This window comes from Heterodontus francisci, chromosome 11 (assembly GCF_036365525.1).
Source record: "Heterodontus francisci isolate sHetFra1 chromosome 11, sHetFra1.hap1, whole genome shotgun sequence".
In the NCBI taxonomy this organism is placed as follows: Eukaryota; Metazoa; Chordata; class Chondrichthyes; order Heterodontiformes; family Heterodontidae; genus Heterodontus; species Heterodontus francisci.
In genome coordinates, this window is record NC_090381.1 from 41,079,409 (window position 1) to 41,095,596 (window position 16,188).

General features: G+C 45.4%; 1 protein-coding gene across 2 annotated transcripts in view; it reads left to right on the forward strand.

Annotated features, from left to right (window-relative positions):
* pccb (propionyl-CoA carboxylase subunit beta) overlaps window positions 1-16,188 on the forward strand; it is a 98,492-nt gene that overhangs the window by 20,224 nt on the left and 62,080 nt on the right. For both annotated transcript variants that reach the window (XM_068042015.1, XM_068042014.1), the window contains exons 2-4: window positions 5,811-5,930; window positions 13,475-13,543; window positions 15,836-15,892. In XM_068042015.1, the coding sequence (XP_067898116.1) occupies window positions 5,910-5,930; window positions 13,475-13,543; window positions 15,836-15,892 (147 nt within the window). In that variant the 5' untranslated portion in view covers window positions 5,811-5,909. The remainder of the gene's footprint in view (window positions 1-5,810; window positions 5,931-13,474; window positions 13,544-15,835; window positions 15,893-16,188) is intronic.

Consider the following 16,188-nt stretch of genomic DNA (forward strand, 5'->3'; position numbering starts at 1 on the left):
ACCACTGAGCCAAGGTTCACACCGGTAGGTGTCAAATTTGAATTTAAGAAATGAAGCTGCCATGGGTGGCAACATGGTGGAGTTGGTATAATTGGCTGAATACTACAGTTGTTCCTATAAAACTTTAATTGCACAATATGTGATTATAAATAACATTCTTGTGGCTTTTATCATTTGAGAAAAGAAGGGGGAGAGGAAGAAAGAGAGAGAGGTACAAGATTCAAGTCTTTAAAATGATGAAGTGGATAATGAAAATTGCTTATAAGAAGGCTGTAGACAGTGAGTGCAGAAATAAATAGGGCTAATTTAAAATTAACAAGTTAAGCAGATATTTTCGTGCAGTACTTTATAGTATCCTTAAGTATGAGGTATGTTACATTTATGTAAATATATACAAAAGTATACTGCAATCAAATCTGTATCTTGCTATTTGAAGAGCCTGGGGGTTAACCATTGTTCCACTGTCCCACATGGTCGAGTGCACTGATATTTTGTACTGTTGGTATTGGTTTCTCTGTTGTTTATACATGTTGTTTTCTGTGGGGAATGGTCTATTAAATTCATTCTTGCATCTTCCACTTATAGTCCAAGTTTAGTTTACAGTTTGGCAAAATATTTTTCAGAAATCTGCAGTGATACATGCCATATTCACCAACAACTGGAAATCTGAGTGTGGTGTCATCCTGACACTTGGCTGTTGTTGGTTGTTTCACTTTCTAAAGCACTTTAAATTTCCATGCCTTGGAGCAAATCTGATTCTGTTAAATAACATTTTTTAAATTCCCCAAGTTTTTTTTTCTTCCTTTGTTTTGGGTTCATGATAATCTGAGTGTCCTTGTTTTATCATATATTACATTGGTTTGTGTCCTGACATTATCATTTGTCCTTGTATGGTGAAGTACTTATCTCCTTTTATGTGTTGCTTTGTTGTTCTTTGTCTTTTGTTTTTGATTTGCAAGGTACAGTGTGTTTCATGCTTATTTTGAGCACACAGATCAGGGCTGAAATTAAATATCACCAGATGTATCTGACTTTTGTTTTACCCAGTGGTGACAATTTCCATAATAGTTATTCTAACTTTCTATTGAGCTTCATTCGATTGGGATCAGACTCCACTCCAATGCATGTTTTATGATCAAGGTTTTTTTTAAATATCTGGACACAAATGTAACAAAACTTTTCACTTTGCAACTGGTCTTTTACTGAGAGCATTGTGTTTCAGAAAAATTGTAGTGGGATGCCAAGGTACATGCTACAGATTTACCATGGGTCTATAAACATGATTTAGCAAGTGAAAAAGGGATCACTTGTTGGCACATTCAAGACAAAGTCAGAACTCTTCCAGCCATTTCAACCAGATTCTATAGAAGTGGATGCATTGGAGTTGTTTCTGACATCGACCACGTATTGCGTGAAAGTATTTGTCCATGTCTCCGTTATAAAGACGTCTGCAAACGCGACATGAAATCGTGTGACATTGATCACAAGTCGTGGGAGTCAGTTGCCAGCATTCGCCAGAGCTGGCGGGCAGCCATAAAGACAGGGCTAAATTGTGGCGAGTCGAAGAGACTTAGTAGTTGGCAGGAAAAAAGACAGAGGCGCAAGGGGAGAGCCAACTGTGCAACAGCCCCAACAAACACATTTCTCTGCAGCACCTGTGGAAGAGCCTGTCACTCCAGAATTGGCCTTTATAGCCACTCCAGGCGCTGCTTCACAAACCACTGACCACCTCCAGGCGCGTATCCATTGTCTCTCGAGATAAGGAGGCCCAAAAAGAAAAAAGATTTGTAAGAGCATCGAACTACCAAAACTGATTTCCAATTAAGATGATAAGTCTAATCCAACCAGGCAGACAGTTTCAGAATATTTTGGTAGTGACCTCTTGAGAGTGTAACTGTCATAAATCTTGAAGTTACAATTGATTGTCTGGATCCCAGATTAATTGGATTAAATGGTCATGGTAAAGGTCACCCTCCATGTGTGGCATCAGCACCCTGCGAAATGCGATGGAATCAGATCCCACGCTTTCCCCCTCGCTTTCTCTCTCCCCTCCCTCGCTTTCTCTCTCCCCTCCCTCGCTTTCTCTCTCCCCTCCCTCGCTTTCTCTTCTCCCCTCCCTCGCTTTCTCTTCTCCCCTCCCTCGCTTTCTCTTCTCCCCTCCCTCGCTTTCTCGTCTCCCCTCCCTCGCTTTCTCTTCTCCCCTCGCTTTCTCTTCTCCCCTCGCTTTCTCTTCTCCCCTCGCTTTCTCTTCTCCCCTCGCTTTCTCTTCTCTTCTCCCCTCGCTTTCTCTTCTCCCCTCCCCTCGCTTTCTCTTCTCCCCTCCCCTCGCTTTCTCTTCTCCCCTCCCCTCGCTTTCTTTTCTCCCCTCCCCTCGCTTTCTCTTCTCCCCTCCCCTCGCTTTCTCTTCTCCCCTCCCCTCGCTTTCTCTTCTCCCCTCCCCTCGCTTTCTCTTCTCCCCTCCCCTCGCTTTCTCTTCTCCCCTCCCCTCGCTTTCTCTTCTCCCCTCCCCTCGCTTTCTCTTCTCCCCTCCCCTCGCTTTCTCTTCTCCCCTCCCCTCGCTTTCTCTTCTCCCCTCCCCTCGCTTTCTCTTCTCCCCTCCCCTCGCTTTCTCCTCCCCTCCCCTCGCTTTCTCTTCTCCCCTCCCCTCGCTTTCTCTTCTCCCCTCCCCTCGCTTTCTCTTCTCCCCTCCCCTCGCTTTCTCTTCTCCCCTCCCCTCGCTTTCTCTTCTCCCCTCCCCTCGCTTTCTCTTCTCCCCTCCCCTCGCTTTCTCTTCTCCCCTCCCCTCGCTTTCTCTTCTCCCCTCCCCTCGCTTTCTCTTCTCCCCTCCCCTCGCTTTCTCTTCTCCCCTCCCCTCGCTTTCTCTTCTCCCCTCCCCTCGCTTTCTCTTCTCCCCTCCCCTCGCTTTCTCTTCTCCCCTCCCCTCGCTTTCTCTTCTCCCCTCCCCTCGCTTTCTCTTCTCCCCTCCCCTCGCTTTCTCTTCTCCCCTCCCCTCGCTTTCTCTTCTCCCCTCCCCTCGCTTTCTCTTCTCCCCTCCCCTCGCTTTCTCTTCTCCCCTCCCCTCGCTTTCTCTTCTCCCCTCCCCTCGCTTTCTCTTCTCCCCCCCCCTCGCTTTCTCTTCTCCCCTCCCCTCGCTTTCTCTTCTCCCCTCCCCTCCCCTCCCCTCGCTTTCTCTTCTCCCCTCCCCTCCCCTCGCTTTCTCTTCTCCCCTCCCCTCCCCTCGCTTTCTCTTCTCCCCTCCCCTCCCCTCGCTTTCTCTTCTCCCCTCCCCTCCCTCGCTTTCTCTTCTCCCCTCCCCTCCCTCGCTTTCTCTTCTCCCCTCCCCTCCCTCGCTTTCTCTTCTCCCCTCCCCTCCCTCGCTTTCTCTTCTCCCCTCCCCTCCCTCGCTTTCTCTTCTCCCCTCCCCTCCCTCGCTTTCTCTTCTCCCCTCCCCTCCCTCGCTTTCTCTTCTCCCCTCCCCTCCCTCGCTTTCTCTTCTCCCCTCCCCTCCCTCGCTTTCTCTTCTCCCCTCCCCTCCCTCGCTTTCTCTTCTCCCCCCCCCTCGCTTTCTCTTCTCCCCTCCCCCCCCTCGCTTTCTCTTCTCCCCCTCCCCTCCCTCGCTTTCTCTTCTCCCCTCCCTCGCTTTCTCTTCTCCCCTCCCCTCCCTCGCTTTCTCTTCTCCCCTCCCCTACCTCGCTTTCTCTTCTCCCCTCCCCTCCCTCGCTTTCTCTTCTCCCCTCCCCTCCCTCGCTTTCTCTTCCCCCCCCCCTCGCTTTCTCTTCCCCCCCCCCTCCCTCGCTTTCTCTTCCCCTCCCTCCCTCGCTCTCTCTTCCCCTCCCCTCCCTCGCTCTCTCTTCCCCTCCCCTCCCTCGCTCTCTCTTCCCCTCCCCTCCCTCGCTCTCTCTTCCCCTCCCCTCCCTCGCTCTCTCTTCCCCTCCCCTCCCTCGCTCTCTCTTCCCCTCCCCTCCCTCGCTCTCTCTTCCCCTCCCCTCCCTCGCTCTCTCTTCCCCTCCCCTCCCTCGCTCTCTCTTCCCCTCCCCTCCCTCGCTCTCTCTTCCCCTCCCCTCCCTCGCTCTCTCTTCCCCTCCCCTCCCTCGCTCTCTCTTCCCCTCCCCTCCCCTCGCTCTCTCTTCTCCCCTCCCCTCGCTCTCTCTCTCTTCTCCCCTCCCCTCGCTCTCTCTCTCTTCCCCTCCCCTCCCTCGCTCTCTCTTCCCCTCCCCTCCCTCGCTCTCTCTTCCCCTCCCCTCCCTCGCTCTCTCTTCCCCTCCCCTCCCTCGCTCTCTCTTCCCCTCCCCTCCCTCGCTCTCTCTTCCCCTCCCCTCCCTCGCTCTCTCTTCCCCTCCCCTCCCTCGCTCTCTCTTCCCCTCCCCTCCCTCGCTCTCTCTTCCCCTCCCCTCCCTCGCTCTCTTTTCCCCTCCCCTCCCTCGCTCTCTTTTCCCCTCCCCTCCCTCGCTCTCTTTTCCCCTCCCCTCCCTCGCTCTCTCTTCCCCTCCCCTCCCTCGCTCTCTCTTCCCCCCCCCTCGCTCTCTCTTCCCCTCCCTCCCTCGCTTTCTCTTCCCCTCCCTCCCCCCTCGCTTTCTCTTCCCCTCCCTCCCCCCTCGCTTTCTCTTCCCCTCCCTCCCCCCTCGCTTTCTCTTCCCCTCCCTCCCCCCTCGCTTTCTCTTCCCCTCCCTCCCTCCTCGCTTTCTCTTCCCCTCCCTCCCTCCTCGCTTTCTCTTCCCCTCCCTCCCTCCTCGCTTTCTCTTCCCCTCCCTCCCTCCTCGCTTTCTCTTCCCCTCCCTCCCTCCTCGCTTTCTCTTCCCCTCCCTCCCTCCTCGCTTTCTCTTCCCCTCCCTCCCTCCTCGCTTTCTCTTCCCCTCCCTCCCTCCTCGCTTTCTCTTCCCCTCCCTCCCTCCTCGCTTTCTCTTCCCCTCCCCTCCCTCCTCGCTTTCTCTTCCCCTCCCCTCCCCTCCCTCCTAGCTTTCTCTTCCCCTCCCCTCCCTCGCTTTCTCCTCTTCTCCCCTCCCTCGCTTTCTCCTCTTCTCCCCTCCCTCGCTTTCTCCTCTTCTCCCCTCCCTCGCTTTCGCCTCTTCTCCCCTCCCTCGCTGCTTCCTCGCCCCCCCCCCCCACCTGCATTTCCTCGTCTCCCCCCCCCCCCCGTGCTCTCCTTACCTCCCTCTTACCCCCTCCAACCTCGTTCCATCTTTCCATCTCCCTGTCCTTTAAGGTCCTCAAGGCCTGCTTTACCATGGTTCTGTCCATCCCTTCTAGATTCTCCCTCTTTTTCTCTTGGCATTCATTTTTGTCCGATTACACCTTGATGCGCCTTTCTACGTTAAAAGCACCATATGAATGCAAATTGTTGTTGTATAGGATATTCATGCTATATTGGTATCGAAGCCCTATATTTACAAAACATACTGGTATTTCTGTAGGTTTTAATGCTCAGTTCTCCAGTTAACTAGTTCTCCAGTTAAAACAATTCCGAGTTGGTGAGTTGTTTTACGAATATATGAAGGTTACCATAGTTCCTGAAACTGTTACAGACACTTTCGTGAAAGAACGGCTTCAGGTGTTGCATTTGATTGCCAGTATTTCCCGAGTATGAGCAGGTAAACTGTACCCTTCCTTTCTGTTTAGGAAGCTTGGCAGAAATAGTATTAAAAAGGCTTCAAAGTGGGTCTTAAGGCATGCCAAATTCTATATATACAACAAGCACTAAGGTAACTTTCAGTTGCTTTCCTAAACATACTTTGGATACAGTAGTTCTTCCCATTTTTTTATATTCCTGGAAATAGTAATTTGTAAACATTAATTGAAGTCTTGACTGTCTACTTATGATCGTGTCTACCTAGGGAAAGCTGACTGCCAGGGAACGTGTCCAACTGCTCCTGGATCCTGACTCCTTTGTAGAATACGACAAGTTTGTGGAACATAGGTGTTCGGATTTTGGCATGGGCACAGAAGATAATAAGGTAACAACAATAAGGTATCCATTTAGCGGATATGGTATGCCTTTTTTATAGCAGAAACAACTGTCCAGCTATACATTTTGGTATTAAAAACATCAATCCCTTTTTCCTGGTTGGCCACTAGGTTGATGTCAATTACAGATCATGTCCTAGAGAGCCAGTAGCTATGACTTCAAACTGACCTGCAGGTTGTCCAGGAATTACCTGGTCCCAGAAATCCTACTGCCTGAAGATGCAGATTTTTCAGACTCTTGTCTCTCGGGCATTAGGAAAATTGAGAATTTTTTTTAAATCGCTTTATGGCAAGAATAGAGTTTTCTTTTATAAAAATTTGAATGCTTTTGAACAAAACTTCCCACCTCACCCCCAACCTCAGACTTCCGTTCCCCTTTAAGTTATTAATGCAAACTTGTTGATTCAAACTTTATTTTCATTTGTTACCTCTTGGAGAGCTGGAAGAATTGCACTAATGAATAAGGTGCTGAAACTGTCCCCTTCTAAAATGTTGCTTTGGCAAATAAACAGGGGTAATTCTTGCTGTGCACTGTAGCTGCCACTTGCCGTGGATGGTATTGTGCTTTAGCAGGCATACACAAGAAAATCTCCTCTCTTCAGTCTGCTGCTTTATGAGAGGTGATCTTATTGAAACATATAAGATTCTGAAGGGGCTTGACCGGGTACATGCTGAGAGGATGTTTCCCCTCGTGAGGAATCTAGAACATATGAAGTAGGAGTAGCCACTCAGCCCCTCGAGCCTACTCTGCCTTTCAACAAGATCATGGCTGATCTGATTGTAACCTCAAATCCACATTTCCACCTACCCCTGATAACCTGTCACCCCCTTGCTTATCAAGAATCTACCTCTGTCTTATAGATATTCAAAGACACTACTTCCGCCATCTTTTGAGGAAGAGAGTTCCAAAGACTCAGGACTCTGAGAAAAAAAATTTCTCCTCATCTCTGTCTTAAATGGGTGACCCCTAGTTCTAGATTCTCCCACAAGGAGAAACATCCTTTCCACATCCACCCTGTCACGACCCCTCAGGATCTTATATGTTTCAATTAAGTCATCCCTTACTCTTCTAAACTCCAGCAGATACAAGCCGAGCCTACCCAACTTTTCCTCGTAGGACAACTTGCCTATCCCAGGTATTAGTATAGTAAACCTTCTCTGAACTGTTTCCAATGCAGTTACATCCTTCCTTAAATAAGGAGACCAGTACTGTACACAGTGCTCCCGATGTAGTCTCACCAATGCCTTGTATAACTGAAGCATAACCTCCCTACCTTTGGATTCAATGCCCCTCGCAATAAACGATAACATTCTATTTGCTGTGCCTGCATACTAACCTAGGGGGCGCAGTTTAAAAATAAGGGGTCTCCCATTTAAGAAGGAGCTGAGGAGGAATTTCTTCTCTGAGGAGTGTTAATCTTTGGAATTCTCTTGCCCAGAGAGCAGTGGAAGCTGAGTCATTGAATGTATTCAAGGCTGAGTTTCACAGATGTTTGATCTACAAGGGAGTTGAGGGTTATAGGGGGCTGTCAGGAAAGTGGAGGTAAGGCCACAGTCAGATCAGACATGATTTTAGTGAATGGCAGAGCAGGTATGAGTGGCCGAATGGCCTACTGCTCCTGTTTCTTATGATCTTATGAATGCTCTTGGAGGGAAAACAAACCCCTGCAACCTGACCATGCCATAACAGATGGTCTGTTTCTTACATACATAAATTTCCGCAAAGTATTTCAATGTTGAACAATGATTATGTACTTTGGTACTGCAGCAGTCATCATACTGGATGAGCAACTCAGAAGCTGTGCTCTCAAATTTGGTAAATCTGGTTATTTTTGGACTGGCAGCAAGAAAACAACTTCTGTGGAAGTTACTGAGTTGTTGTTAAAACCCAACTGGCTCATGAAAATTCTTCAGGGGACCTCCCATCCCTACTGATCTAGCCTCCCGTATGATTCCAGTTCCACACTGTGGTTAATTCTTCATGCCTTTTTGTTTTTAAGCTGTAGCCGCCTTCGAAACCAGCTGCAGGGTTAAAAATGCTCTTAATAATCTTTTTGAAAGTATTATAAAAGTTTTTAGATACAGAGTATATCTTTGTTTATATTTTTAAAAAACAATGAAACTTAAATCCATTACAATAATTCCAATATTATGCATTGTAATCCAAATTTGTATATTAAAAATGTAATGTTTAGCACAATCATTAATAACTCAATTTTTGTAATGTGTTCCAAGCTGGTATGAAGTTAACAGCTGGTTCTTAATTTTATTAAAACACGTGTAAAAGAGTTCAATTTAGTTATCTCAATTTGGTTTCAATTTTTTTTACATTTTTTGTGAATTCTATGCTTGTCATAGTTGAGGATATTGATGATGGGGCTTAAATCCATTTCAGACAGGGATTGAATGCATTATTCTGTCCAGCAGTGCATTTCAGTCCCAACTTCAAAAGTTACACTATACTAGCATCTTGTCACCTTTGTGAATGTGTGCTAATTAGTGCCAATTTAGGGGCACTGTTGTGCACATATGCCCTCAATGAACTGGATTGATACTACTATTGATTATTTCACTCCGGAACCTTGCAGTTAGTCTAAGCTGGATTTGAACCCAGGTCCAAGAGGTGAGATAAGTGTCTAACCCACTGAACTACTTCCTCTTGTCACTTCCCCTCCTTCAAAATCTATCCCTTCAATCATATATTTAGTCTTCTGCTGCTCAACATCTCTTCCCCAATTCTGTGAAGCATGTTGGGATAGTTTATGTTAAAGGCACTATATAATTGCAAGTTGTTGCATTTATTTTATGTTATTACAATATTGTTCTACATCTTCAAAAAGAAAAGAATGTATGGAAGAGTTAGCAGGTCTATCTTGGATATTTCACTTGTTTTTCTAATATCCATAGATCTGAGTGTGCATCACTGGAGATTGTGAGGAGAGCTCAAGATGGCCAAGGTAGGAAGAGGTAGCACAGAGGGAAATATTAAAAAAAAAGCAACACACTGAAGTAAAAACACCTAAACTAAAATAGGGGGACTTGAAAGGGGAAAATGTAACATAAGTAGGGAACAATTGGCAAAGAAAGAAAGATAAACCAAGAAAGTGTGAGCGAAAATGAGGAGGAAAAATAAGCACAGAAATAAGGAACAAAAAGAGTATAAGCATAAAAGATAATCTATACCCTACATGAACATGCTATTTCCTTTAGTTTCAAACCACTGTCAGTTTAAGCTATCACTGCTTCACTGAGATACAGAAAATGCTGTTATTGCAAACCAGTATTTGGGAACAGAATGGCTCCACATTCTATTGGCACTTGAGATTCTCATCACGTTGACATTGATGTCCTTTATCATCACTGACAAAAAAAGCAACAATTATAGAAAACTGCGAGAACTGAATAATTCACCAAACATTTTCTGTGAAGTTGCATTTTGGAGCTGTACAAAAATCATTCTATCAAATTTTATGTTTTATCTTGTTGGAAAGGGACCCAAAAAGGGTGCACAATATTGTGGTAAACTTACCATTTAATTAAAAGCCCCGTTCTTTATCTAATTTGCATCTTTTTACTTGTCTTTTTTAACATCTCTTTTGAGTTCATACGTTATGGAAAATTATGGAGAAATCTTTTGACCATTCTGAAAAAAACTGCATCGAATGCAAATTAATTTTAATTATTACATCTAAACATTCTAACTCAAAGCAATCATTATGTAAAGGTTACAAAGATGGTTCTCCTTACACAGTAGTAAGTAGAAACATTCTATTTGAATATTTTCAAAAGTTTAGGTTTAAAATGATAACTTAATGTTAGACTGCATTTAAAAAGAATCAAACTGTTGTTATATATCTTGTAATATAACTTGAGATATCCCTTACAGTGGGGTTAAACAGACGTTGTTTATTGTAAATGTAGGAAATTTTAAATTGCAGTTCTACCACCTAAACTGAATTTGTCAGGCTTGATCGGAATACATCTTAGGTGAAAAAGTGCTTTCTTAAGTGTGCTTCCTAATTGCCAGTAGCTTTGAAGGAAGAACTGCATTTAATCAACAAAAAAAGTGGTGGAGAGCGGTTACAGTGAATTAATATACTGTACTCTTTTCGACCACCTCCAGGCGCTTACCCATTGTCTCTCGAGATAAGGAGGCCAAAGAAGACTTTTTTTTTTTAGAACATTACAGCGCAGTACAGGCCCTTCGGCCCTCGATGTTGCGCCGACCTGTGAAACCATCTGACCGACACTATTCCATTTTCATCCATATGTCTATCCAATGACCACTTAAATGCCCTTAAAGTTGGCGAGTCTACTACTGCTGCAGGCAGGGCGTTCCACGCCCCTACTACTCTCTGAGTAAAGAAACTACCTCTGCCATCTGTCCTATATCTATCACCCCTCAACTTAAAGCTATGTCCCCTCGTGTTTGCCATCACCATCCGAGGAAAAAGACTCTCACTATCCACCCTATCTAACCCTCTGATTATCTTATATGTCTCTATTAAGTCACCTCTCCTCCTCCTCCTCTCCAACGAAAACAACCTCAAGTCCCTCAGCCTTTCCTCGTAAGACCTTCCCTCCATACCAGGCAACATCCTAGTAAATCTCCTCTGCACCCTTTCCAAAGCTTCCACATCCTTCCTATAATGCGGTGACCAGAACTGCACGCAATACTCCAGGTGCGGTCTCACCAGAGTTTTGTACAGCTGCAGCATGACCTCGTGGCTCCGAAATTCGATCCCCCTACTAATAAAAGCTAACACACCATATGCCTTCTTAACAGCCCTATTAACCTGGGTAGCAACCTTCAGGGATTTATGCACCTGGACACCAAGATCTCTCTGTTCATCTACACTACCAAGAATCTTCCCATTAGCCCAGTACTCTGCATTCCTGTTACTCCTTCCAAAGTGAATCACCTCGCACTTTTCCGCATTAAACTCCATTTGCCATCTCTCAGCCCAGCTCTGCAGCCTATCTATGTCCCTCTGTACCCTACAACATCCTTCGGCACTATCCACAACTCCACCGACCTTAGTGTCATCCGCAAATTTACTAACCCACCCTTCTACACCCTCTTCCAGGTCATTTATAAAAATGACAAACAGCAGTGGCCCCAAAACAGATCCTTGTGGTACACCGCTAGTAACTAAACTCCAGGATGAACATTTGCCATCAACCACCACCCTCTGTCTTCTTTCAGCTAGCCAATTTCTGATCCAAAGCTCTAAATCACCTTCAACCCCATACTTCCGTATTTTCTGCAATAGCCTACCGTGGGGAACCTTATCAAACGCCTTACTGAAATCCATATACACCACATCCACTGCTTTACCCTCATCCACCTGTTTGGTCACCTTCTCGAAAAACTCAATAAGGTTTGTGAGGCACGACCTACCCGTTACAAAACCGTGCTGACTATCGCTGATGAACTTATTCTTTTCAAGATGATTATAAATCCTGTCTCTTATAACCTTTTCCAACATTTTACCCACAACCGAAGTAAGGCTCACAGGTCTATAATTACCAGGGCTGTCTCTACTCCCCTTCTTGAACAAGGGTACAACATTTTCTATCCTCCAGTCTTCCGGCACTATTCCTGTCGACAATGACGACATAAAGATCAAGGACAAAGGCTCTGCAATCTCCTCCCTAGCTTCCCAGAGAATCCTAGGATAAATTCCATCTGGCCCAGGGGACTTATCTATTTTCACACTTTCCAAAATTGCTAACACCTCCTCCTTGTGAACCTCAATCCCATCTAGCCTAGTAGTCTGAATCTCAGTATTCTCCTCGACAACATTTTCTTTCTCTACTGTAAATACTGACGCAAAATATTCATTTAACACTTCCCCTATCTCCTCTGATTCCACACACAACTTCCCACTACTATCCTTGATTGGCCCTAATCTAACTCTAGTCATTCTTTTACTCCTGATATACCTATAGAAAGCCTTAGGGTTTTCCCTGATCCTATCCGCCAATGACTTCTCGTGTCCTCTCCTTGCTTTTCTTAGCTCTCCCTTTAGATCCTTCCTGGCTAGCTTGTAACTCTCAAGCGCCCTAACTGAGCCTTCACGTCTCATCCTAACATAAGCCGCCTTCTTCCTCTTGATAAGCGCTTCAACTTCTTTAGTAAACCACGGCTCCCTCGCTCGACAACTTCCTCCCTGCCTCACAGGTACATACTTATCAAGGACACGCAGTAGCTGCTCCTTGAATAAGCTCCACATTTCGATTGTTCCCATCCCCTGCAGTTTCCTTCCCCATCCTACGCATCCTAAATCTTGCCTAATCGCATCATAATTTCCTTTCCCCCAGCTATAATTTTTGCCCTGCGGTATATACCTGTCCCTGCCCATCGCTAAGGTAAACCTAACCGAATTGTGATCACTATCACCAAAGTGCTCACCTACATCTAAATCTAACACCTGACCGGGTTCATTACCCAGTACCAAATCCAATGTGGCATCGCCCCTGGTTGGCCTGTCTACATACTGTGTCAGAAAATCCTCCTGCACACACTGGACAAAAACTGACCCATCTAAAGTACTCGAACTATAGTATTTCCAGTCGATATTTGGAAAGTTAAAGTCCCCCATAACAACTACCCTGTTACTCTCGCCCCTGTCGAGAATCATCTTCGCTATCCTTTCCTCTACATCTCTGGAACTATTTGGAGGTCTATAAAAGACTCCCAACCTCACCTCTCCTGTTTCTAACCTCGGCCCATACTACCTCAGTAGACGAGTCCTCAAACGTCCTTTCTGTCGCTGTAATACTCTCCTTGATTAACCATGCCACACCACCCCCTCTTTTACCATCTTCTCTGTTCTTACTGAAACATCTAAATCCCGGAACCTGCAACATCCATTCCTGCCCCTGCTCTACCCATGTCTCCGAAATGGCCACTAGTTTAGTTCATATCAAACTGTGACTGGCAGGTAAGGTTATTCTGGAGAATCAGTTTGGGTATGATCAATCCAGCATATGAACGGCAGGGGTCCAAAGTACAAAGTTGCCCACAAATGAACACAGATGTATGGCTGGCATAAGAAATTAAAAAAACAAGACATTGGCAGGGGTACTCTTCCAGTTGGACTGAAGACACATTGGCAGGGGTAAAGTACATGGGAACATTATTTCTGTATTAGCAGTCCTTTTCCTGAAATCGAATTGCTTACTGTTAATGTTGGACATGCGCATAGAAAAAGTATTCATTTCACAACTATGACATCCCTCACCTTGGTGTGCACAGAAGTACAGTATGGTGCATAAAGATTAATAAATCCATCACTCTGCAAAAACGTTTTGTAATGTGTAAGTGTTTTTATTATTTTCTTTTCTTTACCATAAATCAGATCCTGGAACAGAATAGAATCTGAGTGGGTGCTATCTCAGCCATAAACTCTTATGGCCCTTTACAAGATAGTTTGGTTGTTAAACATCTAATTTCACTATATCTGTCATGACAATATTTTGAATGTTACTTCACTGTTTATTAGTTTCTTGTCTTTAAACCATTTCATAGTTTCCCGGTGACAGTGTGGTGACTGGTCAGGGCCGAATTAATGGGCGACTCGTTTACGTCTTCAGCCAGGTAATAAGATTCATGTTTTAATTTGAAGTTTCTCTTCTTGAAAAGATTGAGTTACTGGGAGTATTATTCATTTATGGGCCAAAACACGGGGGTGGGGGTGGTAGATTTCTCCACATCAGCATACAGTGAGCAGGCAGGTGGAAAATATTGACCAGCTTCCCGGTTGCCGTACCAGAAGGCCTGATCCATTTTGAGGACCGGTCTGCATTTGCATTAGACTGGTGGCTGTGACTGGAAACAGGGCACCCTTCTCGGTGATTTTTCTTCTCAATGGGCTGGATTTTACCTTAGGCAGATGGGAATTTGCCACCGAAGTAAAAGTCGGTGGTGAACCCGCTTCCGCCTAGCCCGGGGATCTGTCCCGCATTTTATGGGTCCTGAGGCGGGACTTCCACCCGCTTGAAGGAGGAAGTCCCGCCTCAGTGAGCTGCCAGCCAATCAGCGGGCAGGCAGCTCTTAGTCCCAGCAATGCCACCGGGAGTGGTGGCCGCTGCTGGGAGTGCAGCCCAGGCGACCAGATGGAGCCAGGAGACGAGGTTAGTTGGGCATGCCTCACCAGGGAGATTGGTCCTTCCCTGTTGAGGCTGGAGTGGTCATTTGGGGGGAGGGGGGCGTCTTGGGTCCCGGGGGTGGGTTGGAAAGCGGGGCGGCCCTCAATCGGGTACCCTGTGCCAACTGCCATGGTGCCCCCCCCCGCCCCCGGCGCACAGAAAGGCTGGCAGCTATCGCTGGGCAGCCTTTCACATCACCAGCATGCCCACTTGCCATGGTTACATACCCGTGGAGGCGGGAGCAGAGCGGGTATGTCTCCCGGAGCTTCCCGCTCAATTTTACGCCGCCCCCACGCCACCGTCCGACCCGCTGGGGCGGCATTACGTTCAGCCCAATGTATCTGGGGGTCATGAAGAAATGGGAATTGTTGCCACATTGTGTCAGTTGGTGGCACTCTCACTTCTGAGTCAGAAGGTTGTGGATTCAAGTCCTACAAAAATTAATGTTGACACTCCAGTGCAGTACTGAAGGAGTGCTGCACTGTTGGAGGTGCCTTCTTTCGGATCAGACATTAAACCAAGGCCCCGTCTGCCCCTTGGGTGAACGTAAAAGATCCCACAGCGCCATTTTGGAGAAGAGTTATTCCAGTGTCCTGGCTAAAATTAATCCCTCAATCCACATCACAAATAAAATTATCTGGTCATTATCACATTGCTACTTGTAGCAGCTTGCTGTGTGCACATTGGCTGCCCCGTTTCCTACATTACAACAGTGACTAAATTTCAAAAGTAGTTCATTGGCTGTAAAGATGTCTGGTGGTCATGAAAGGCACTATATAAATGCAAGTCTTTCTTTTCATACTACACTATTGTATAGTTTAAGATGGAGAACCTCCACAAGGTTTTGGTTTAAATCTCAAAGCAAGGAGTGGTAGTGCTTTATGTTTTTGGTTGCATCAGTGACATGGAATGTGGCATATAACTTAATTTGAAGAATGACAATGAGAACATCTAAAGTTAATAATCTCACTGATACCATTGTATCTCAATTGGAAAAGTCAGCAAACATGTCTGACTTCCTTTTGCATTAATTTGAGCATGATCTCACTATTTTTGTCTGATTTCATTCCCTTTGCATTGAGATATTGAAAACATTCTTTACCTCACTGTTAACATTGAATATCTTCCAGTACTTTAGGCTAATTTCTATAACCTGGACCTGTTTGACATCCAGGACCTTGAAAATTCAAAATAAATGCAAATTCTTCTCTGAGAATTCATTAAATTTCCTAATGCATGAGGAGATGTTGTAGTAAGAGTAGAGGATATGAGAAATTACAGAAGTGTGTATTTTGCTGAAGTATTTTGAAAATTGCCCTGTTATTGAAATGTGAAATTTTTCTGTTGCCAGCTTCTAACGAGAAAAATAAATTGGCAACCAAAATAAAAATGGGATAATCTGTTAATTTCAAAATATATATACCCCTGCAAAGATAAGTCCTGTCTTTTAGACCCCTCTGCCTTACTGATCATTCTCTTAAACTCTTCCTTGCCCTTGTTAGGTCTGACCCCCACTTATGAAGTGCCTTGGTACATTTTGTGTGCTGTTGAAGCTACTGCACAAGAGTGAGTTTTTTAAAATAGCGTTTTTTCTTGTAAATATGGGGTGAAAGTGCTGTAGTATCCGGACTTGCTAGTTATACAATGAGGCAAAACAAAGCAACTTCACATTTTTGTACAAAACTGATGCTCTTCACATCAGTTACTCAAAGTATAATTTTTGTTTCCTTTCTTTTGGCAGGATTTCACAGTATTTGGAGGAAGTTTGTCAGGAGCTCATGCACAGAAGATCTGTAAGGTAAAGGGATAAATGAGTGGAGGCAACATTCAATTTGAGGGCAGGTCATTCAATCATGCCTGAGTGGCCCTTCTTGGTGGAGATGTAACTTATGTGATCTAGAGCTTCATTCAGCTGCAGAGAAGAGGTGTACACATTCAGGATGGTTATCTTTTGAACTAAGCTGTTAGACTTGCCAAAGCAAAATACACTAATTCTTTAATAAATTTTATAGAACAGCAACAGCAAAATACTGTGGTCGCTGGAAATCAGAAATAAAAATAGAAAATGTTGGAAATACTCAGTAGGTCTGGCAG